The sequence below is a fragment of the Sebastes fasciatus genome, chromosome 18, assembly GCF_043250625.1.
Source record: "Sebastes fasciatus isolate fSebFas1 chromosome 18, fSebFas1.pri, whole genome shotgun sequence".
Taxonomy (NCBI): domain Eukaryota; kingdom Metazoa; phylum Chordata; class Actinopteri; order Perciformes; family Sebastidae; genus Sebastes; species Sebastes fasciatus.
The window spans coordinates 20321963-20339675 of NC_133812.1; the positions used below are offsets into that span (position 1 = coordinate 20321963).

General features: G+C 40.3%; 1 protein-coding gene across 19 annotated transcripts in view; it reads right to left on the reverse strand.

Moving 5' to 3' along the window:
- The window catches only part of afdna (afadin, adherens junction formation factor a), a 102480-nt gene that overhangs the window by 10032 nt on the left and 74735 nt on the right, over positions 1 to 17713 (reverse strand). For 11 of the 19 annotated variants that reach the window (XM_074614702.1, XM_074614701.1, XM_074614706.1 and 8 more), the window contains 13 exons: positions 16208 to 16273; positions 16038 to 16111; positions 13368 to 13486; positions 11506 to 11706; positions 10649 to 10740; positions 10273 to 10470; positions 9916 to 10063; positions 8638 to 9040; positions 8124 to 8374; positions 7708 to 7922; positions 7427 to 7606; positions 5616 to 5654; positions 3152 to 3280 (listed from right to left, as the gene is read on the reverse strand). In XM_074614702.1, coding sequence (XP_074470803.1) covers positions 3152 to 3280; positions 5616 to 5654; positions 7427 to 7606; positions 7708 to 7922; positions 8124 to 8374; positions 8638 to 9040; positions 9916 to 10063; positions 10273 to 10470; positions 10649 to 10740; positions 11506 to 11706; positions 13368 to 13486; positions 16038 to 16111; positions 16208 to 16273 — 2115 coding nt within the window. The remainder of the gene's footprint in view (positions 1 to 3151; positions 3281 to 5615; positions 5655 to 7426; positions 7607 to 7707; positions 7923 to 8123; positions 8375 to 8637; positions 9041 to 9915; positions 10064 to 10272; positions 10471 to 10648; positions 10741 to 11505; positions 11707 to 13367; positions 13487 to 16037; positions 16112 to 16207; positions 16274 to 17713) is intronic. The other 8 variants (XM_074614715.1, XM_074614717.1, XM_074614712.1 and 5 more) reach the window with 2 other exon arrangements.

Sequence of the window (17713 nt, forward strand, 5' to 3'; positions counted from 1 at the left end):
AAAGTATTTCATTTGTTTTTTAGGGCTGACCCGAATGCTTCGAAGCCTCGACTGTTGCCATGGTAATCAACCTCCAAATCAGTATTCGAATGCTTGTTTTTTTTTATGTCACAATTATGTCATTAAAATGTATAAATCCAAAATAGCCCATGAAATAAGGAATAATCCATAATCCTATCACATTTACATAAATGTCTATTAATGTGCACTGTTCCTGTAACTTTAAACTGTATAAATATAATAAATAAATGGTCATATTCAATTTCTATTCAAGCAAAAAACCGGATGAGATCCAGTATGCTATAAAAATGTGTGCCATCTCTGGAAAGACAGCTAGTTATTTGCAATATTAGAAGATGTTGTTTAGGGCTGCATTATTTTATTTAAAGTTTAATCTGTTTATTACTTGTTCAAAAACAACTTAATATGGTCTATAAAGTGTCTAAAAATCACACCATAACCAGAGCTGTTTTAGCCTCTTAAAACAATTTTATACATCCAAGAATCAATATAATGGTGCCATTTAAAATCATTTTATGTTTCAGAATAAATCCAAGAACAGATTTATGAATGCTGCCCCTGAACTGGATTTGACCTAACTGGTTTGCCTCAGATACAATGTGGTCGTCCTGCACTAGACCCAATCTTGTGTAAACACCATGGACAGCAACGTAATTAAATCCAGGTCTTTATCTATATATAATAAGTATATTGTCAATCAACTAAACCATAAATCTGCTCTGACTGGTCCAACAACTCCACTAATCTGACAAGATACTGGAAGAAGAACCTGTTTGAACTGGTCGGCACTACCGAAAAATCTGCCATTTGGCAACTGTTTCTGAAAGCTGCTTCCTGGACCACCCTGTCTACCGCCATCTCCCCTTTCACTCAACACTGCGGGAGTGTATGTGCATGTGTGCAATGTGTCCATATGTGCCTCAGTTTATACTATATGGTTTGTGGGTAGGATGTTTGATTCGAGCCCAGCCTGTCTCCACCGGCCTGTGATGATGCTACACATGAATCTACGCTGGAGGAATGTGTTTATATTTCTGGGTTTGGAGCTCGACCAGCTGCTCCGGGTCACATGTGCTCAATCTCCATGCTTCTGATGTCAGATTATCTTCGCGTTTTTTTTTTTTTTTTTTTGGTCCGTTTCATGTAGTCGAGATCGTATATATTTCTCTAGTGCTGTGGATGTATCCGAGCTGCTCGTGATGGTTGAATCAGCCCAGTTGGAATCTGAAGAAACTGGGAGGGATTAGTGGGTGTGTGGGTTTGAATGAGTGGGTTTCTGAATATGTACAGTATGGATGGCTGAGGGCGGGAATGAGGCACGTGGGTGGGTATAGATTTCTCTGTGTGTGTGTGCGTGTGTGTGTTTGAACTGAATATAAAGCATGTGGATTTGGGGAAAAGTGGTAGGAAGGTGGGCGGCATTCCCTAAACATAGTTTCTGAAGCGATGCTGGATGGAAATGGTGACAAAAAAATTAAATAAACTCACAAAATCATAACTGCTTCCCCCAAAAACAAACTGAAATAACTGAACTTCCTGACACACACCGACAACAACAACAACAACAACAAGATGGAAGTCCCATGCTTGAGGTGGGTGGGAGCACATAACATGACACAGCAACACGTCACATAGGGTGGGGGGGTGCACAAGATGAGGACATGCAATTGGACATTTTTACAATAAAACAAACATCATCAGATTAACAGTCAAAACATCTTAAACTGGCTTAATTAAACAAAGGCAAACACGCTCTGTGAGATACTTTCACTACGTCATGAAATCAGTCCTCTTAGAGCTACATAAAGGAGCAATATTATAATGTAAATTTAAAAAATGTTTGTGAGGTTTTTAAACAACCAGTGGTGTGATCAGTGGTCTACAGTTCACAGGACAAAATGCACCAGAATAATGGCGTCATGGTGAAGTCAGTGGACGCGACACAATGATAAAAAACACTGGATATGTTTGATTTAACACACAAGACAGGGATGACATCAGACTACTGGCCATTTAAAACCTTTAAAAAGTACAAAATAATGTCCAATTTAAAATACTGAAATATTTGTGCCCTATATTAACAAACATAAATCAAGTCATTACAGCGTGCAGTAAATACTGTATCTGCCCAAGAATGGCTTTTCACGGGTTTTATCATACTTATTTTCTTTTTTATTGCCTCAATGTATTTAATGCACGTCTTAATGCACATATTTCTTATATTCTCATTTCTTATTTTTAATTTTAGTATTTATATTTCTTTACCTTTATTGTGTTTATACTAACATTAGGTACAATTTTGTAGCATTATGTACATAATTTACATGTTACTTACTCCTTTATTTCTATTTTCTTACATTCCTTTATGTTAAGCAACTGTAACGCCTCAATTTCCCCCTGGGATCAATAAATCTGATTCTGAGTAAACTGATAAAACTGCCCTTTTAAAAAGTAACAACATTTTGGGAATTACGCTTATTGGCTTTCTAGCCGAGAGTCAGATGAGAAGCTTGATGCCACTCTCATGTCTCTACTGTCAATATGAAGCTACAGCCAGCAGCAGGTTAGCTTAGCTTAGCACAAAGAATGGAAACGGGGGGAAAAACTAGCCTGGCTCTGTCCGACGGTAACAAAACCCAACTACCAGCACCTCTAATGCTCAGTTATTAACTAAGGTTTGGTTTGAATGTTGATTAATGTACATTGTCACTTTTCAAATAAAAAAAATAATTAAATTGACACATTATATTTAGTTTGTTTCAACTGTACAACAACCAAAGTGGAAAAACAACAAGTTGTCGTTATCGGACGGGTAAATAAGCGGATTTCTCAAAATATTTAACTATTCCTTTAAACATGGTTATTTTAATTCCACAGTTATCTGAACTCTGTTTTTTGCACATAATTTGATATTCACTTAGTGCTAGTAGTCAACATTTAATCGGTGTAATTGAGAAAGAAAGAATATTTTGAAGATGCTAAAAGATGTAAAAACTCCCAGTGGTCCAACCCTGATAGATTTCTGTCCTGTCCTATGATATAGATCGGCTGACTCACAGTATCATAACAAAACATCCTAAAATCATTAATGTTCATTATCTCCTATAGTTACACAGACAGACAAACCGACCTTCTCCCCGGCCTCGCGATTGCCCGCGTCCCTCCACTTCCTCTCCTCCTCCTGCTTTGCTCGCTCCTCCGCCTCCCGCTTACGAATCTCCTCCAGCTGCTGCTTACGCCGTCGCTCCTCGTCCTGCAACTGACCACGCACAAAAACAGACAGACACACAGCAACATGCCAAACGGCACGCATGCAAACAAGGAAACAATTAGTACAACATGAATCGTGTGTCTTTCATACACAAACTGAGGACATTCCCACATCCAGTGACTCTGTTCGACTGCTCGGACACTAACGTACACTAACATGTTGTGTGTAATGTGAAGTAGGTTTGATTTGTCTCACAGGACTGCTCCAGAGGGGAGGAGCAGTGTGCACTGCAAAAACACACAGCACAGGCAGACACAGACACAAACACGCACACACACACACACACACACATACACACGCACACACTGCTGAACATGCAGACACCAACAACATGCAACAAAAACAAAAGACAGCCCCTCTTTCAGCTACTTGAGGTGTGTTTGATTTAGTTTCGTCAAAAAGCGTACCTGAAGTAACTGCAAGCTTAGCGGGCCGCTGCAGAAATGTTCTGATAACCATCCCAACACAAACCCAGTGGGATACGCCGACACACAAAACAAACAGACCCTTTGTCTGGGCTGGATGGTGGTTAAAGGGTCAGTTCAACCAAATTACAAGACAACATATTTTACCACTTAACGCTTGAGGTTTCTATCTAGAATATATCACATATATTCTAATATAATAATCAATTGTTTTTTTGTATATTATTTCATGTTCTGTTTCAGTTTGTTACTATTTTTATGTATATATTATGAGAAAGATTATCTCATAATCAATTGGTTTTGCATATATTATTTAATGTTTATTTTTATTATCTTAATTTTTCATATCTATTTTTTATTTAGACTTATTGTTTTATCAATATTTTTTTTACTTTTTCTATATTAGTTTATTCTAAATGTTTTACTTTTATTTTTATTTGTAATCATTTTATTATTTAGAATTTTTTATTTAATTTATACAGATTTTGTGCATTTTACTTTCATTTAAGTAATTGTATATTCATCATTATCATCTTTATCATCATCATCATCATCATTATTTCCATTATTATTATTATTATATAAAATATATAATACATTTGTCATTTTATAAAAAAGAAACAATTAAGGAGAACATTTGTGAGTGCTCACAAATATATTATAATTTCATAATCAATTGGTTTTGCATATTATTAAAGTTTATTTTTAGTATTTTGATATATTTTTTTTTATTTATTTTAACTATTACTTTATTTAGTCTTATTTTTGTGTTTTTTATGTATATTCTCTTTTACTTTTTTTCTGCATTTGTTTGATTCCAATTGTTGTTTAAGTTTTACTTGTATTAGTTTTTATTTGTGATCATTTACTGTATTACTTATTTATTTTGTATTTAATTTATACATGTTTTGTTTTCATTTTATTTTAATTTTATTATTAAGTAATTTAATATTTATTATTATCATAATTATTTCCAATATCATTATTATATCAAATATATAATAAACTATTAATTATTTATTATTCAATCTTTAATAAATGTAAGGAGAACATTTGTAAGTGCTCACTCTGTGTGAATTGGTAGCATTCTAAAAGATGTCAAGAGATTTAATATAAAGGCAACAAGTGGAGACTGAAATATCAGAGATGGAAATAAAACCAAATCCATCTGACAGATATAAAACTCAAGAACTAAGTGAGAAAATATGTGTTTTTGTTTTGGTTGAAGAGACCCTTAAAAGAAAGACATAACGAGGCTCAACTGGTCACACACAGATGGATGGATGGATGGATGGATGGATGGATAGATGGATGGATGGATGGATGGATGGATAGATGGATTCATGGACACCACAACATCATGATGTGGCCCTGCGTAGGCAGCGCTGGGGGCTCACAGGACTATCATGCATGGATCTCCACCTGGACGCCCCATGTGATGCATTCAGCCATGCAGGCGCCACCTCCATATGCACTCAAAACATCACTGCTGGCAAGAACCACGACAACCTCAGCTACTGCTGCTAATCGATAAGCACGTAAAGGTTTGGTTCTCTGATTTGGAAACACCAGTATTTCCTCATTGGTAAGCTGCAGATTCACTCGCCGTCCCCCCCAGCAGTTGTTTTGAGTGGACAAAGAGATGGACAGCTTCCCCCAGCCAAACAACATCAAGCGTCCCAGGACGGCCTCTCCATGACCGGCTGCTCTTTAGCATCATCACGGCACAAGTCCTGCCTCCAACCCCCCAAACCACACCCCCAATGACACAACGACAGTAGTCCAGATGGGTGGGGAGAGACTGAGAGGAAACACGGGCAGGTGGGCAGCCCACACAGAAAACAGGAAGTGATGTAAGGGCAGGGAGAGGACACTCGTCATTAACAGGAAGAACATACCAAGTCTAGAACAGAGATAGCTGGGACAGCATTCTGCTGCTGAAGAAGAAGAAGACAATAGAGTGTGAGAGAGGGGGGGCAGATAGGGAGGGAGGGAGGAAAAGGAAAATACCCAAATACTGAAAAGGAAGGTGTGGACGAGATATCAATACAACTAAGTTAGAAAAAGGGGAGGAAGAGGTTGGAGAAACTGAGGAGTAAAAAGGGAGGGAGGGGGAGGACATACAGTAAAGAAGTGAAAACATTGTTTTTCTCCACTGAGCCGTTTAGTGGCCGTTCAAGAGCTCCTAAATCCACCACCATCCAAATCCACATAACCACTGCACCACCTAACCACTTCTAAAATATAACTCGTAGATTAGTTTATATATACAAAATTTGGAATAAATATGAGAACAAAAATCTGACATTTGCATCACAAATATTCATTAGTTTAGTCAATTAATGGTTTTTTAATTAAGTCAAGTGACATTTTTTTCACCATGTACTTTTCCTGAAGTTTCTACATTTTCTTTTCCAAATTAAGTGCCATTCTGGCATTGTCTACGTTTGGTTTTTGCACCTTGTTGATAATCTTTATAGTTTATATTTTGTTTTATTTGCACCCTATTTGCACTGCAACAATTTCCCTGGGGATAAATAGTTTTGATGTTATCGTAACATAATGAAGAGTAACCTGTTGAGGGGCCCCGGGTCAACTTTTCACCCTCATTTTTATCAGTTTACCGGGATTTAATTAAACATAATATACATACCGAACCAACCACAACATACAATCACACACTCAGTCACACCCTCACAGATTCAACACCCTCAAACAGAAAGCTGCATCCACCAGCACCTTCCCACATTCACCACAGCAGTCACTGCACAAGAATTAATAAAGTATGTCAACCAATTTGAGGAAGCACCAGGAATTTGCCTAAAACATTTTTGTATATTTGATGGACATTTTAGTGCTAGATTAGTGAGCATAAAGGCTGCTGTCATGATAACCATGATAACTACAGTATCATCAGCATGTTTAGATGCTTTATGGCTTCAGCTCTTCCACCTTTCTACCTCGGCATTATCCTATTATTTAATCGAATAATCAAGTCATCAAAAATCCATTTAGGGTGAACCTTGTTGAAATGGGGCCAGTAACAGTATGATCATGGTTCATTCTTCTGTGCAACACGGCACATATGCTGCATTTGCATTATATGGGAAAGATGCAAGATACAGGTAACGTAAAGTCCACTTTGAACTAGTTGTGACACAAGTTGTGTCTTTTCACAGCAGGACGCAGCTGTTTGCTATAAATCATGAACTCCTGAGTGTAGGAACCGAAACCTACAGGAAATGTAAATCACGACATGTTCGAACACACTACCTGTGTTACTAAAAGTCACACTTATATCCACATGATGTGAATGCAGCATTAACAACTTCCTCACCTGCCTGCCCGAACCTCCCCGTCCACCCCTTCAGCCAATCAGATTTAAGCAGCTCAGCATGGCAAAGCGATGACAGAAGCATGTTGCAGATGCACATTGCAGGACATTCATAGTGGGAGAGCCAGAGAGGAATCCATTTCCTCTTCTAGTATTTGAAAGCTGGCTCTGTTTTCTCCCCCCCATCAGCCTGATTTCCTGTGGCTCGCCCTTCCTCGTGTGCTGAACTACACATTTGTTTCTAAACTGTGAGCTGATTGTTACATGAAGTCAGAATATTTTAAGCCTTTGTACATGATACGATTTCCTGTCCTCGCCGATCTTCCAGTCTCTCTATCCTTTCCCATCCCGCCACCACCACCATTCCCGTCTCACCCTGGCTCTCTTCTCTGCCTCCAGCCTCTGCATGATCATCATGGTGTCCACGTCCTCGTCATCCTCCTCCTCCTCGTCCTCGTCGCTATGCTTGGACTCCTGCAGTCGTTTCTGGAATTGCCACTCCAGCATCAGCTTCCTCAAGCGGTCGCTTTCCTCCGCCGTTCGCTCCGGTTTCGACTGGAAAAACAAAGTACGATCAGAACTGGATTTGGTTGCACCAGCTATTTGTAAATCAATCACTAAGTCCTCCCTCTGAATGAAGCTTAATTCGTGCCTACCTGGAGCTCCTGGATCTCCTTATCCAGCAGGTCGACGATGTGAAGCTGCTGCTGTTTCTCAGCCTTCTCGCGGGCGTCTCGTTTCCAGGGATCTGGAGACAGACTGTCGCTGGACGTTAGCTCCTCCTTACTGATGGTGATGTATTGCAGGTCTCGCCTCTCGATGGTCCGTGGCTGCTGCTGCGGTAACAGCTCCCTGATCACTGTGTCCATGCCTGCGTCACATTTTATTTATTATTCAAATATGGTGCTAATTTGCATACAAAACAGTCAGATAAGGTTAGATAAGATATTAAAGGGCGTGTCCATTGTTTTGGCTGTTTCTGATGCTTTTATATCATTCTGTAGCTGAACCGAAACAGAACGCAGAGGGACCCGCCCTTTAAATGTAAGAAGTTTTGATTTGAATGTGTTACCAGGGTTGGAGGCACTGGCGGGGGGAGGAACCGCTGACCGCGGCAGGGTGGCCAGCTTCTCCGGTCTGGATGGGGGCAGCTGGGGCTGAGGCTGTGGGGGGAGGTAGGGCTGGGGAGGGGTCACAGAGGGCAGAGGGGGCTGGTGGTGAGGAGGAGGCATGGATCCTCCGTTGTTGTGAGGTTGGACGGGCATGACGGGGTTGGCCCGGATCTGACCCAGCTTCCTCTCCTGCTCTCTCCTCTTCCTCTCCCTGGGAAAGCATCATCATTATTGTTAGCAATTAATATGATCAACATCGTAAATCTTTGTGTGCGGACAACCTTTCCTATTCTTTTATATACTGCCTATTATAATCTGCTGTTTTTCTGGTTCTAAATTCATATATTTGTTGCACCTGTTGCTGTTTTTTTATGTTTTTTTGTAAACAGCCTACAGTTAAATTAAATGTTTAACATTAAACATTTCGATAAATCTAATAAAATATGAATAAAAAACAAACTAAAGAAACCATACCTCTCTTCCTCCAGCCGAGCTTTCTCCTTCTCATACCAACGTTGTTGTTCCTCTCGTTTCTTGCGGTCCGCAGCCTGCTGGGCTGTTACGGGATTGACGGCAGCGGGAGGTGGCGGGAGTGGTAGCTCAGGTTGGGGTTCGTAGGCGTCGTAGGCGTCAGGGTAAGGAGCCGGTGGTGGGGGCGGAGGAGGGGGCAGGTCAGAGCGGGATGGCGTCTGAGCCGAATGCGGCGGCGCAGCATGGGGGGCGTTGGGTGTCTTCCATCGTCCCGGCCCGGTCTTCTGGTTCGGGGTCTTGTTGGAGGAGGAGGAGGAGGCTGAGAAGTTGAGATGCTCCTGGCTGGACGTGGATGACTCCAATGAGGAGGACACCTGGGGCTGAGGGGCCCAGTGGTCAGGACCTCCTACAGACACAGAAACACAGAAACACAGTCAGTGATCATCTGGAATTCTTCTTTGTTCGTCAGGATGCATTGCTCCATTTGTGACCTCAGCACTTTTATTGTAAATCTGTGATTTGGTCATGTAGTATTCCCTGCGCAAACTTTAGGGGAACTATACATTTTTTTATTTTTTTTTACTTGTTATACAGCAGTGAGTTGAATCATTAAAGGTATTTTTGTGATTCCACAAATGTCTGAAACCGGTCTGTGGAAACTTTGGATTCAAACGTTTTGCTGCAGGTAAACATTTTACCCTCCTGTGCAGAAAGAAGACTTGGGGGCTCACAAAAATAACTTTGAAGATGTAACCTGCTGCTGGAAAACAGGCAAACAATGCTACAGTATGTGACCAAATCATGGAGTAATGTACGTAGTGCTGTGGTGATGAAGGAAGACATGGTTTGAAGGTAATATTCCCATCAGATATGAGGATTGGTGTTTTTTTTCTCAGTTTTCTTCACCAGTCTGACCTCAACACTTAAGGTTTCCAGGTAGCGTTACATTTAGAGCAACTTAACCACTAGAGAGGTAAAATATTTATTGAGCTATCAATCTGAACTAATGAAGGTCAACTGACCACAAACATCATAACAAAATGAACTGACTACAAGTGACAGACAGGATTTCTCATTTGACAGATTAAGGGGCAAATGTCACCATTCGTTGCTTTTGTCATTTTGAATGAAATATTGAGTATTACATAAACAGTAATATATAATTTGATTGCATTTTAGAGGAACATCTGGATGCTGAAAGGCCGTTACATAATCTGGCAGTCGATACACTATCAGGTGCTACAGTCCTCTTCTCTGAGGTCTGTTTTTTTCTCTTCTTACCCGGTGGACCTCGCTGGTAGTCCATATCTCTGTGTTGGTAGTCCAGCTCCCGGTGCTGGTAGTCCTGCTGGTAGTGCTGCTGCATGCGTTCGTCTGGCCTCAGACTTCCTGGTGGAGGGTACAACTCCTCCTGGGAGTGGTTAATCCGCTGGGAAGAGATTGAAAACATCCGAGTAAGAGATGAGAGAAGGTGGACAGACAATGATAGGGGAAATGAGAAAAGGGTATATGCCTGTTACTTTCAGATAGTACATGTATAAAATGTCCTGATGCTCCCAGAGAAGTTACTGAATGATTAACTCAAACATTTATGATGCTATTTTAGTTATTCTCTGATAATAAGCTGGTGTCTGGTACCTGCATGCTGTTGCTGTGGATGTTATCGACCACAGGGAGGCGTTCTCTGTCCTCCATGCCCTGCCAGTGCTGGGGGGGGCCCTGCCCAGGACCGACAACCCGGTCCTGGCTCTTCGAGGCCGGGATGGTGAAGTACTCCCTGGGGTAGGTCTGGGTGGGGATGGGGTAGGCCTCTGGACGGGGAGGGGAGGGCTCATCCTGATGAAACAAAAGAAAAAAATTACTGTGTGGAAAGAAAATATTTGGGACACCTTCTTGATACTCAACAGGCAACATATGATTTCTCATCTCTGTTCTAGATACTGAGCGTCCTCATCTAGTCTGGTGACACATTCCACATAAAGACGCCACAGGCTTCAATCCCACAGTTACTTACGTCTGCACACAGGTTGCCGGTGGAGACGGAGGTGATCTTAGTGCCAGGTCCTCCGGGGTAAACCACTTTTCCTGCAGGACTCTGTCCCTGATCTGATGACGGTGCAGGAGAGATTTTTCATTTTAGTACAGTTAGAAGCATTCACCAACGATGCAATGCAGTTAAGCCATGAAGAAGGGATGCAAAGGAGTTGTCGAGAAATCCCAAATTACCAAAAATGGTGTCTGAAAGTGGTTTCTGAGGTTGTTTTTTAAGACTTTTGCAGACAGTGCTATACCATGTGTTTCCATATCAGGGTGGAGTACTCAAAGAATAACATCAGTACTATTTCCATTGCTGCCCATGCCAAGTTTAAATCCACTGACTTTTTATTTTTAACCACAGATACTTTGCATTTTTTTTTATTTACTAGAGTTATTTCCATAAAGATTTTCTGTTTAATTTATTGCCTAACTTAGGTGGAAATGTTACGGACATGTGATGACATGTAACATGTTATTAAACTCATGTCACAACACCATCTTCATGATGAATAAATAACTTTTGGTTTATTATGAAAGAGGTTAAATGTATTTAAATGTTTATTTTAACCATACAGCAGTTAAAAAAAAAAAAAAAATCCGAAATTATTATTTTTCTCAAATATTCACTTGACATTGTGACATTCAGGCGATAAGGGAAAATACAGAATTAAAGTGGTAAAATTAACTGGGTACAATACTAAAAGCTGGAATTAAAGCCGCTGTATGTGGTGAAAAGGTCTTGAATAAAGATACAAGCAAAAGATAAACTAGACAACCTCATGTAGTTCAAGTGTACAAAAAAAAGATAAAATCCTGTCAAGTAGGAGGGCTTACTGGCTACGTTGGGGCTGGAGCGGTGGTCGGCTCGGTTCTTCAGAAGTCGTTCTTCGCCACTCATCTTCTTTGGTTCGGGGTAAGAATCCCAGCCGGCCTGCGGGCTCTCCGGAGAGCCGTTCTGCACCGAGTTGTTATACAACTCAAAGCCTTCGCTCTTTGGTCGCAGCTTCCCGTTCTTGTCACGGCCTCGGTCTGCTGCTGAAGAGATGAAGGGAACATATTTCTCAGGGCAATGATGCAAGTGTAAACAACCCAGTTTGTGAATCATGTTGATGAGGGAAACTTTCCTTCTCATCCAACCTAACACTTCTCCACGCCATAGTCCCTCAATAGAATTTGTATTAGCCAGTTTAGTATGTCATTTACTTAATGTTGTACTTGTCACTGAGTATTAAATCTCTAAGACACAATTTGAGTTATTACCTAGCAGTTTAAACTTCTGAATTTGTTGTTTCAGTAGTTGAGCTTTTCTATCTCTTACTTATCCAGAAATATTTGTTAGGGTTATTTTGGAAATGTGACCACTGTTGACATCAAATCATTTTGCCGTTTGGGTGTTTAAGAAGTGATTAAGTGACGTTAAGATGGGGACTCTAGTTTGATTCCTATTTGCTCACATAATGTATGTAAAACATTTAGCTGGATATTCATATTTGTATAAAGGCTTCAGTTCCCCGTCGGAAACAGCCGCAAGGTAAACCGTCAAAATGTTCTAATTATAGTGTTCACTTAAACAGCAGTACATTGCTTTGCTCCCGTGCTGGCACTCTTGTCTGTTTCTCCAAACTGGAGGCGTGCCGACCGTCTTCTACTGTAGGTAATACACTGACTATGGATTAGTACCTCATACAACCCCATTTAAAAAACACCCAAACTATCCCTTTAATTCATTTCCCTTCTATGTATCTAGATTTGCTTCCTGAGTCTGTGAGAATCTACACTTTGACTTGTCCAGTTTCCCATCATTAGCTTTACTAAAGAATGACCAGCGTCCTTCACAGCCTGGTGGTTAACTTTCACTGTCTGCAATGGAAAACACACTGTGGTCGAGGGAATTTCAGGAGGAGAAACACCCGTTTAGCGTCATCCTGGACCGCCGGCCAGCCGGCCCGGCCAGCCGGCCCGGCCAGAAGACTTCCTTAATGAATCTCGGGTCACATTCCAGCAGACAAAGACCAGCACACAGCCAGACAACCCAGTAAACTCTACGCCATGTGTGTGTATGTGTGTGTGGACACACATGCAGCTTGTCTCAGACACACACAAACACACATATCTGGCTGTGGCCACAAACACTCATTATATCCTTCGGTCTGCAAGCTTTTTTTTTTATAGCGCTCCAGAGAAGACAACAAGGACACACTGTCTGGACCAGTCTGCTTCTCCTCTTTCATCCACAACACCAAATCACTGCCATTAACAATCATTACAACTATTAAACAGCACAAATCTGCAGCCAAACTTACGACTGTGTGTGATCTTTTTAAATGGCTCTTAATTTAAGACTTTAATAATGTTTTTGATTGTTCAAGGATGTGAAAAACAGCGGAAATACATATTGTACTTCCACTGTTCTGTATCAAAAGTGGACCTGCAGATTCATTATTGACTAATTACTTACTATTTTTGGATTAATTGGTTAATTGTTTGAGTTATTAAACGTCCAAAAATAGAGAAAATGCACATCACAATTACTTAGAGCACAAGTTGAAGTATTTAAATTAACTAATAGTCTACAATCGAAAATATTCCATTGTCCATGATGCCAGTAGTGAGTTTGAAGTGTAAAAGAAACTGTAAATAAGCCCCAACTCTTTTACAACTCCCTCTAAACATTTTGCATGCATAAATGTGCTCACCTCTTGGCATCATGGGGCTGGGCTGGTTGAGGAGGGTAGCCAGTCCGTGGTAAATGGCTCCCTGCTTGGCGACCTCCAGAGTTACAACTGAGCCTGTTCTCGTCATCAGCTCTGCTGCCCTGAACGCAGAGAGAGAGGAGAGAGAGAGGAGAGAGAGAGAGCATGAACATGAAACTCACAACTTCAAGGGATGTGACATACTTAAACTGTTCTCTGTGGAGTAGGCATTAAATTGATATAATACACATCAATATTTAAATCTCCCGTTTAGCTGCAATGAGCTTTTTTAAGCTCAGCCTTTTAAGTGATCAGAAGATTATGTCCTTGGTACACTGTGCTCCGTACTCTTTGAGAATACTGTGCTGACGTATCACATGCAGTGGTGGAAGAAGTAGAGGAGAATGGGGTTCTTACTTTAATTTGAATGCCTCAAAAACGGTATCCTTGATAGATTCCCCTTTAATTCATTTAAAGTGTAAAGGAAGCTTAAAGTCTCAGGTAGGAAAGGAGTGACCTTACTCTCCCTTAAGCTTATTCTGTTCAAAAGATGTGGACTATCAAGTACGTCTTGTGCACTTGTGACAACTGTCACACATTAAGGTTGGTTGTCCCTATGTTTATTTTAAAAGGGGAAAAACATAAATTTAAATGCAACAACCAAACACACCTCCAGTTACATGTGAAAACCAACCCCGAACCAGATTGTGACAAGCCTAGCTAATTTAAACTATAGCTCTCCCTTCATACTTCTTAATGGTGATAACTGGACCCGTTGTGTAAAAGCCTCGGAGAGAAATACAGAAGAGCTGAATATTTACATTTTGACATGAAGAACACTTTAAGTCCTCTCACCTCGGTGTCAAGTGTCTTACTTCTGAAATGACCCTGTAGGTGACCTCTGACCCCAATGCTGAAAATTTCAGTACCAACATTTTCTAATCTAATCTAATGAATGCGACAACCAACCCCGTTCTCCCTACTCAGATCTTTTACTTAATGTTATAATCTTGAAGATTTTCACTGCTCCTTTAAGTAAAAGTAGAAAACTATTAGCATCAAAATATACTTAAAATACCAAAAGTAAAAGTCTTCATTATGCAGAATGGTCCATTTCAGAATCATATATATTACATTTACTTTATCTGCTGGGTTCCTCACTGTAGAAGATGTTTATTACTATTGAACATATGACACTGTATCCACCACTTAAAAGGTCTCCAAACACAAGTATTAAGATGCTTTGATACAGATGTGACAGATTAGGGCTGCAACTAACATGTATTTTCAGATATATAAATGTGTGATTAATTTGCGGTTAATCGTGATTAGTTATGGACAATCATGTGATTAATCGCAATTAAAAATGTTAATCGCCTGACAGCCCTAAAAATTAGGATTAATTGTGCAGCCCTAGTAGTATGAGTGCACTACTAACAAACTTACATCTCTTAGTCGTTATGGGAAAACACACTGTCTACTGGCTTCCCAACAGGCAGAAAATGAACTGTAAGACCTTTAATATGAACCACAGGAGGCAGGGATTATATCTGTCATTGCCAGAGACTTACTTCACTCTAATTTGTGTGTGTGTGTGTGTGTGTGCGTGTGCGTGTGCGTGTGCGTGTGTGTGTGTGTGACACAGCAGGATTGTACCCAGAGTACCCATGTTATTTTCTGTAGCAGCCACATGTGCACAGGGCTTTAACCAAATCCTATAAATAGTTGAAGGGCACATCGCACAAGGTAATGAACCATGTGTGTGTTTGATGGAACTCAGGGAATGTATCGTCAACAACTGCTGTGCAGAACCGGCTCTAAACAAACCCACATTTGGAAATATTGCAGGATTTAACATAAACCAGACGAGAAAGGCTGCAAATCATACTTAATCTTAACCTGTTGGGAGTCACCTGCAGGAGAGGAGAAGACCACGGGATGATATCATGATCATCAGATTATGAAATGGCCTGATAAAATAAATCCCTCCCACCTGCAACCTGCACGCTAAAGCAATTTAACAAATGATTTGTAAATCCAGTTTGACACAGAGTAAGCACCAGAACTGAACACCAAGCCTGTACATGCTGAGGGGAGAGAGGAATAACTGGATTAATCTGAGCGGGGCGTTAGCCACCATCGAGCGCTTCGCTGCTGTTTCCAAAACATACACACCCTTTTTCTGCTTGTGTTCTCCAGAGGACAAAATGGGATGCAATGCAAGAACCTCAAGATGTGTCAACCCCTGAGGTTTCCCCCTAAATGTGATTACTATCTGACGTCACTTCGACATAACATATTACTTTCAAAATGTTTTCAATTCTCAAAATAGAAATTGAGTTTCGTCATCAGCGTGACCATAAATGCGTCAATACTGTGCGGTAGGTGGTTGAGCAGCGTATAAAGAGGAAAACACCATGTGCACCCACTTCTCCTCCCTGGTGTGTTTTTATAAAAATGTCATGAAGGTTTAATTATAATTCACACGTGTCAGCTGGAATTTTCCCCATTTCTAATTGTGCAAATGAAAATCAGCACAAGAAGACAATTAGGTGGCATCGCATTACATGATTTCTCAGAACTGAATCCTTTAAATTTTTTCTTCCAACAAATTGAGGCTTCCAAACATAACATTTAAAAAAAAAAAAACTACTAAATGGACCCAATCTTTACCTCTCTTGTGATAGGCCGACCAGACTGCGTCCATCCACGCTCAACAACTGGTCACCTGCAGCCAGACGACCGTCCTGTATTACCAAACACAGACATACCACAGAATGAGTCACTGTGTGTTTTTCCTCATACTTTTCTGTGATGGTTCCAGTTTCTGTGTTTACACTAACCACATCAGCAGCTCCTCCTTTGACAACGGACTTGATGTAGATGCCCAGCTTCTCCTGACCGGCACCCTACAGAGAGAGAGAGAGAGACAAAGAGACACACAGATTAACCAATGAACCAACAAAAAGAAATGCACATACACATCTTAAGAAAACATATAAGACAAAAAAAAAACAATAAATAATTCTACAAAAAGGCGAGTGAACAGGTCTGAGGCCAGTGTGAGTCTCTGGACAAAGTGAATGAGTATAGAGACTACAATATATCAACCCAAAAACACCCAAATCCCAAACAGATGTGGAGCAGTGGAAGCAGCAATTAGCATCATGTAGAAGTCATTATGGAAGACAATCATTTCTGCATATTAGAGCTGCAAAGATTAATTTATTAGTTGTATACTATTAAATTAAATCGCTAGAGTTGTTCCAATACCGATATCAGTATTGGAAATGCGTCCGATACTGCCCAAAATTCAGGATCGGGTATCAGTGAGTACGCCAGTCTATGCACCGATTCAATACCATAATTTATTAACCCAGAAAAAAATCAACTTATTTAACTGTAAATCAATTCGTCAACGTCATATTGGGAAACACCGATCAACATTTTTCACAACTAATCCATAAATTAAAAAAAAAGATCAACAGAGTAATCAACAATAAAAAGTAATTGTTAGTTAGTTGCAGCTCTAATGCATATGGGACGTTCACAGGGCTCCAAGGGAAAACATTTTAATGTAAGAATCCTTTGTCATCTCTTGCCCAATTTGACAATGTTTACAACATGCTCCACAATGCTTAGGACCACACAGATATACTTGATCCCAAAAGTCTGTCTCTGCAGCCAGATGGGAATTTAAAGCACCTAATTGGACATAGTGATCATCTCAAGACATAACTGGTTGATAGAGAAACACTGGTAACATCCAGCAGCTCTGACTGAACCACCAGGAACTTAAAAACACACATTTTACACGCAGCCATTCAAGATTGTTGACACAGAGCCGCTTTTATCTGAGGTAACAAGTTCACCAACACGTCAAACTGAAACATTTATAGTATAGAGCTCCAGCAAACGCATTCACACGTATTCTTATCTTCCCTTCTCCTGCTTATATTCTAGCTTTCTTTTGCTGTATTCCAGTAATATTTGCTGTTGAAACAATCAAATCTCCCCACAGGAATCTGTTTATTTTATGTCATAATATTTTCTTTAAGGCAAATCCTTTCTTTACCAAGAAGCAACAGAGCAACAAAGAACAGAAATACAGATAAAAAGGGGAGTGTGTGTGTGGATTTCTTGTGAAATGGGGAGGTGATGGTGGTTTACAGTGCAGCAAAGTGCTGGCATGTTATCAGATACATCACACGCTTTCTTTACCATCTTGACATGTTTATCTTCAGAGTTTGTGCAACAGTAGAACCAGAAACCAGACAAATATGTTCTTACTAAAGACACTCTGCTTCTACTTTTAAAGCAGGTTTAAGGAGCTGCAGTATGAAGCTTAT